General features: G+C 41.5%; 2 gene segments (V, D, J or C); both read left to right on the plus strand.

Moving 5' to 3' along the window:
* Positions 1 to 201: 201 nt before the first annotated feature.
* LOC102027357 lies at positions 202 to 706 on the plus strand. The segment is given in 2 exon segments: positions 202 to 300; positions 384 to 706. Coding segments are annotated over 2 exon segments (369 nt in total).
* A 5,400-nt stretch (positions 707 to 6,106) lies between these two features.
* LOC102011062 lies at positions 6,107 to 6,672 on the plus strand. The segment is given in 2 exon segments: positions 6,107 to 6,231; positions 6,338 to 6,672. Coding segments are annotated over 2 exon segments (432 nt in total).
* The last annotated feature ends 958 nt before the right edge of the window (positions 6,673 to 7,630 follow it).

A 7,630-nucleotide genomic window follows, 5' to 3' on the forward strand; every position in this document is an offset into this window, starting at 1 on the left:
TTCCTCTGAAATCAACTTCCCACTGATCACAATCTTGAACACCATTTGATTCAGGAAAAGAGATTCCTCTCACAAGCATGAGGATCAGAGAGACCCTGGGCTCTGCCTCACTCATCACAAAGGACAGGGACCAACCACGTGCAAATTTACTGTCCAAATCTAGATAAAAATCCCCTCTTGGGCTCCTGGGGCTCACCGCTCCTTCCTCAGACACGGCTAAGATCTCTGGAGAAGGCAAAGGTGCGGTCTAGAATATGAGACTGCTGGGTCTTCTCCTGTGCCTGGTGGCAGGGCCCCATGGTGAGTGTCCTTATTGTCAGACATGGGTCCACGGGAAGATTCTGAAAGCAGACGGCTGATGGAAAGTGTTTCCTTGTTCCCAGGTGTCCTGTCCGCGCAGCAGCTGGAGGAGTCCGGACCCAGCCTGGTCAAGCCCTCAGAGCCCCTGACCCTCACCTGCACGGTCTCCGGTGTCTCCATCACCACCAGTTACTACTACTGGAGCTGGATCCGTCAGCCACCAGGAAAGAGCCTGGAGTGGATGGGGTACATAAGGTACAGTGGTGGCACTAGCTACAACCCATCCCTGCAGAGCCGCATCTCCATCTCCAGACACACAGCCGAGAACCAGTTCTGGCTGCAGCTGAACTCGGTCACCACGGCCGACACGGCCACATATTACTGTGCAGGAGACACAGTAATTTGATGCAAGTGGGAGCCCAGACTCAAACCTCCCTGCAGTGGTACTCAGGACCAGCAGGGGGCGCTCAGTACACACGGGTGTAAAGAGTCAACTTCCCAGCAAATGTGGAGAAAAAGTTGGGAGGTTTTCCTCCAGTTGATTAGCATCTCCATCAGTGGCCCCAGCCACAGTGATTCTAATGATCTTCTATGTCTCTAATCACAGAGTATTATGTTTACATGGAGTCTATCTTCCTTTTTTCTACATCTATATCATAATGCTTGGCACATTTTCAATGAAACTATTGATTACGAACTAAGTGACTGCACAGTGTCGTTTGTTTTTAGGTGCAAGACATTTAATCGTGAAAATTATTACCTCACTGAATGCAAGTCTGCCCTCCACCTTCAGTTATGTCTCCAGGGCATCTCATTTTGCAGAGCTCCTCTCAATTCTGATTCATGTAAACCCTTTTACTCTGAGTAAACAGCAACGTTGATATGTTGATGTAGATGTCCACATGTTAGTGGAGCTATTTAGTTCTCCACCTCTGAGGACATTGGCAGTGCCAAGGCATTGGTAGTTTGTGTTAATTCTTCTGTGCTAGAGTTTCTCCTGGTATGTAGTTGGTACAGACCAGCAATGCTGTCACACACTTTACAATCACAGAGCACTTACCAAATATAATTTTTGTGGACTCAATTCTAACTAATGCTGAATCTCAAATACTGTATTATAAAGCCTTACACCTAGTGCCTATTCATATTGCAAAATCAATTTACTCTATGTACTTTACTCTCAATAAAATTTGGAAACCACAGCAAATCTGATTTTCCAACTGCTGAGGGGCCCTGTCCTCTACATCTTGCACATTTGTCATTTGACTTGGGGAGAGTGAGTGGCCTGAGCATGGATCAATGGAAGAACAGCTACAGCCTAAAGACCTGAGACCAGAGAGCTAGCCAAGGCCTGTACATATTGGAAGTGGGAGGTCAGCCATGTCTGTGTCCATCCTGAGTCCCTAAGGACAAGGCAAAGCCAGGCCCTGACTGTGACTCTTACCTCATATAAAAAATTCAGAGCTTTGAGATCGTATGGACTTGGGGAAGTGGTAAGCTGTTGTTGGAGTGATTCTATAAGTGGCAAGTCATTGTGGCAGCTTCTCTAGATGGCCACATACATAAGCTTCACTTCATTTATAGTTGCAAAATTATGAACAGAATTCAATATGGTATGTTAACTCTGGCCAATGACCTTTTTCTAGTTATCTATCTATCTATCTATCTATCTATCTATCTATCTATCTATCATCCATCTATGTTTTATCATACTTCTATTTATTTAACTACCAACTATTTACTTATTCATCTATCATCAATGTAAATATGGGGGCTGGGGATTTAGCTCAGTAGCAAAGCGCCTGCCTGGCAAGCGCAAGGTGGTGAGTTTGGTTCCCGGTACCGGAGAAAAACTAAACCAAAAAAAAAAAAAAAAAAATGTAAATATGAGTAAGTTAAGAATTATACAGGATGTAACTGCTTACATCTTTTTTCCAGTTTTGATCCATTTATTTCTCTGTCATGTATACATCTATTATCTGTAATCAATTATGTATCTCCCTATAATCCACATGTTAAAGATTTCTCCACCAATCATCTACTTATCATTGATGTATATACTAAGCACATATCTTACCTGCTTTAATGACATAAGATTAACTTAAAATAGTAGATATTTAATTTATGCAATTTGATGCATTGGATAGAAGCAAACATACACAGTTATCAAATCATTATGACTTTCAAAGCCAATCGTGCATATATTGCCCCCAGAAAACCCTGCTATATGCGGCTTTTCTATTGTGACATAAATTTTAAGATGCAGTCCTCTAAAATTTATATATTTTAAGGAAGATTGTTACTTATATACATGAGTTTCACAATAGATCTCCAGAATTTACCTTCCTTGTAGAACTGAAATTTTGCCCCTGTGATCGATACCCTTCCTTTCCACTCCCAACAAATCAATAACAATTACTACTTTACTCTCTCCTTCACTGAACATCATCGTTTTGTGCTCTGTGTATAAGTAGGATTGTGCAGCATCTGCCTTTGTATGTCTAGCAAGTGTCCATAATAAGGGAGGAACCAGAAAAGCATGACAGGGGAGAAGCCTGGTGCACAGGGCCTCACCAGGTAATCAAGTTCAGAAACAGCAGAGCAAGAGATGTTTTCGCCTGTGCCTTTGACTAATGTGATGAGGAAGATGCTCATTCCTGTACTGTTCTCCCACCAATCCCCGTCTAAACATGGGAAAGCATCGGGCAAACCTGCATTGAGACACACTCAGCACAGTGTCTGAAAGAGACTCCTCCGACGCCAACTCTGCGCTACCACAAACAATGGGAGCGCTACTGACACGGTGACTGACCAGCATCAAGTCCTGCAAGCTATGTCTGTGTCCCGGGAGCTCAGACCTGTGCCCCTCACTGACACCCAGACTATGAAGATCGCATCTTTCTCTAATAACCAGGATGTACAGGAATCAAGAGGTAAAAATTTTCAGCATTTCACTTAGCATTATGCCTAGTGTAACACTAAAATCTTTTTTTCTTGCTTCAAATATTTTATGGTCAAATGCTTTAGACATTTTAGTTCTAAAAGGAGGGATACTTCAAAAAGAAAAAAAAAATGAATTCCTCTGGAATTCAGAATTTCATTAGACACCAGACCAATTTTGCATCCTCATGCCTTTGAGTCAAAAGAAAAAGAAAAGTAATCCAGTGTCAGCTGGAATGATTGAATCTGAGTACTAAGGAAATTCAACTGACATTCCACAAAGGAAGCAAGGATAGAATTGTCAGGAAGATAAGGTATTGCCATAGCCAGGAGATTAATTTCCGTATAGAATTGCAAGTACTCAAACTGATTAAAGACAACTAATGGCCCAGAATAAAGTTTTATCACTGGAGTTTTGTGTCCTCACACACAGGTAAAACACAGTGACTAGCTGATGACCTGCTTCAAACCAAAAGCAATCCAGAAAAAGTTACTAATGGAAAATACTTGAAAATACAAACATAACTGAGATATAGACAGAGGACTCAATGTGTTAGGAACATTTCTTCCTTGTTCTGAGATTAATATGTTTATGTTTGTGTACCTTAGTAAAATGTATGTTGTTCCAACAAAATATGAGAGGCTGGATAAATTAAGAAAGAGAAATGTTTATTTAATTCCAAGTCTCAGAGGTTGAACATAACAACGTCAGTTGTCCACAGCTACTGAGCCTCAGGTGAGGGCTCCTATAGCTGCAGCACAGGATGGTGGAGAAATGTAAGTGGGCCTGGCCAGGTGCAGAAGGGGCTCTATGACAAGACAGTGAGATAGAGACCCAGGACCCGCTCACTCTTTCCATGTCTATCTGCTGTCCTAGGAACTAACTCATGGCATATGTGTAGATTTTCTCCATTTTTCCACTTCAATGCAGGAGAGAAACAAGAACAGATATTCTTTGTACAAGAGTGCAAATGTGCTGGGCGTGGTGGTGTATTCCTGTAATTCCAGCACTCGGGAGGCTAAGGCAGGAGGATCCTTGCAAGTTTGTGGCCAGCCTGGGCTACAAAGTGAGCTCAAGTTCAGCCTGAATTGCATAGTGAGATCTTGTCTCAAAAAGACAAAAGAAAAAGAGTGCAAATGTGTTATTTTGAGATGACAGTGCTTACAGCAGATTTATGTTTTCTGGGTGTGTGTGAGAATATTTTAATGTTGACGAAATGAAAAAGCCTTGGCTTTCTGCCAAAGATTTTACAGATATCTATAGAAATCCCCAATCTCTATTGCTTTGCAAATGTATCTCTGTGGAAGTCAGTTTCATCGGAGAATCTCTCAATGGGGTGCGAAGGCCCTGCGTTCTGTTCTCCTCCGTCCCTTACTTATGTTGTCTCTGTCACAGTCTTGGGATTCACTGATAGGAGGACTCAGCAATGCTGTGAGGATTCCCAGGACTGTGAAGTGAAGTAGATGTTTCTATCTATACTGCACCTGTTTCTTCCAAAAATACATACTATTGTGCTGCTTTTTGCCATTAATGATGAACATTCTGTCTTTCAAAACAGCAAAAAGTTTTCATGTTCTGGACTTCATATCTTATAACATATAGACCCCAACATTGATGAACTAGAACAATTATTATGTGGCTGAACACCAGGTTCAGGCCCAGCCTGTCTTCCGTAACTCATATGAGTGTCCCTCTCTGTACCACTGTGGGATGTTTGAGTCCTACAGATTTACCCCTCAAGGAAGAGCCTGGTCTTCCTGTAGACACACTGATGTCCACAGATGAGAGGCAGAAGCAGGAACAGGTGACAAGTCAGCAGGAAAAGAAATAATTGCAACCTCAATGAAATAGGTACCTAGTACCCAAGACAATGTCATCGTTCTACATAAAATGTCCAACTACATTACAGCCCTTGAATATATAATACACCAAAGAAGTGTCAACGAAGGGAACCATTAGAGGAAGTCACACTGACTAGGGATATTGTTCTGAATTATAATAACTTTTACATAAGATCCAACTTGATAATCCAAAAGAAGCTACTGGAGAAGTAAAAATTGTGTTTGAATGGGCACAGCGTACACTAGATAGTTCTGGTATTATAGAGTGAGTATTTGATAATTAAGAAAAATTGATTTAGATTAGTAGATTGATAAATAATAGATGCATAGATTGATAGATAAATAGATGGCAAATAGATATAGAGATTATTCAAAGACATTATATCATATTTTTCTTATGATACTTATGTACATTGGACACAAATTATAGTAGCGTTTCTGTTAGATAGCTCTGTGCAAACCTCCTTTATGTGAGCAGAATCAAGACTGCCTCACAGCCAATCTACAACCTTCTTCAATGCAATGTGACCCTCATGTGCACAGGGGGTCCATCCCTGAAGCACAGGTAACACGAGTTAGAAAAATAGGAGTACATTTTGAATACTGAAAACAAGCTCTGTGAATCTTACTATGCCTGTCTGACTCTGTCCAGGAGATGGGGAGGGAGGACTTGGATCCACTGGATTTACACCACATATGAACCCTTGATCACACTGAATCACTCATTTGTGCTTCTGAGGAATAATACATGTGTATAATTGAGCAAACACTGACATTTGTATCATATATTGCTTGAATGTGTAAAAGTAAATTAAGATTGTGAATTTATAAGTGAATCATAATATAGTCGCATAAAATTCTTCTTTTACATAATGTTACTATTTTCCACAGACTTGACCTGCAAACCCACATCTACTCTGGTATTGAAATTTTGCTACTTCCTGTCCACAGAGCTCTCTATAGAGCAGGAGGACATGCAAATAAGGCCCCTCTCTGCCTATGTAAACCATCCCAGCCCTGACCCTGCAGCTCTGGAGAGGAGCCCAGTCCTGATGCCCAGGTGTTTCCTCTCAGTGATCAGGACTGAGCAAAGACAGCACATCATACAGCTTGCACTGAGTTGGGTTTTCCTCGTTGCTGTTTTAAAAGGTAATTGATGAAGAACAAAGGATACTTAGTGTGTGCACGGACAGGAGTGGAATGAATGGTGGACACGAATGACAGTTACCTGAGCAGGATGTCTCTGTGTTTGCAGGTGTCCAGGCTGAGGTGCAGCTGGTGGAGTCCGGCAGAGGCTTGGTGCAGCCTGAGGGGTCCCTGAGACTCACTTGTGCAGCCTCTGGATTCACCTTCAGCGACTACTACATGGACTGGATCCGCCAGGCTCCAGGGAAGGGGCTGGAGTGGGTTGGTTTTATTAGAAACAAGGCTAATAGTCACACAACAGAATACGCTACGTCTGTGAAAGGCAGATTCACCATCTCCAGAGATGACTCCAAAAGCACAGTGTATCTTCAAATGACCAAATTGAAAACCGAGGACACGGCCATGTATTACTGTGCAAGAGACACAGTGAGAGGACATCATTGAGTGCCCAGACATAAACCTCCCTGTTGTGATGCTCATGACCAGCAGGTGGCGCACAGGACACACTGAATCCAATGTCAGTGAAGGACAGGTGCAGAGGTGGGAACCAGTCTGTTTTCCTGCCGGGATGTGAAACTTCCGGTCCATGAGACATGATCTCCAGCAGACTCTGTATTCATGAGTCAATACTTATCTTTTACTTTCCTGAATTGGAAATTTGATTTAATGGTAAGATATATTTTCGCTTGCACACACATTCAGATGTCATTTTTGAAGGCACAAATGACTCTTCTCTGGTCACCAGAACTGGAACCTGAGGACACAAAGAGAACATGTTGGACTTTTTTCCAGTGAAAAGGACATCTGAGTGATATTCCCTTTTCATCACCAGTTTTGGTATTTAGAATAGAGACATGAGAGAGATAGCCCATTTACGGGAATGGATAATACTTTACAAACTTAAATTTTACACTCCCTCTCACAGATAATTCCAAAGTCCAGCTCAGAGCTCACCTAATTTCTTTTTAAATAGTTTACTTGTCCTTTTTGTTCTCTCAGCTGTTTTTTTAAAATCTGCTTCCTTAAAATGAAAGGCAAGATTTCTGATTTTATTTGTTTATTTATTTACTTATTTATTTGGTTTTTCTCCGGTACCGGGAACCGAACTCACGACCTTGCGCTTGCCAGGTAGGCGCTTTTGCCGCTGAGCTAAATCCCCAGCCCCCATGATTTCTGATTTTAATCCTACAGCTAAGGTACTTTTTCTGGTGCTCAGAAGAGGCTCAGATGTGACTTCGACATACTCAAGGTGGCACATGAAGAATTTTCTCACTCATTCTTTGGCAGAATGCTCACCCTTTCCTCTACATTTAAATATATCATAAATTATGCATAATTATTTCCAAATTTATGGAAAATTTCAAGGTATATTAGTAATGCAAAAGTAAAATTGCTTTCTTAA

The sequence above is a fragment of the Chinchilla lanigera genome, unplaced genomic scaffold (assembly GCF_000276665.1).
Source record: "Chinchilla lanigera isolate Chin_1 unplaced genomic scaffold, ChiLan1.0 scaffold00168, whole genome shotgun sequence".
In the NCBI taxonomy this organism is placed as follows: domain Eukaryota; kingdom Metazoa; phylum Chordata; class Mammalia; order Rodentia; family Chinchillidae; genus Chinchilla; species Chinchilla lanigera.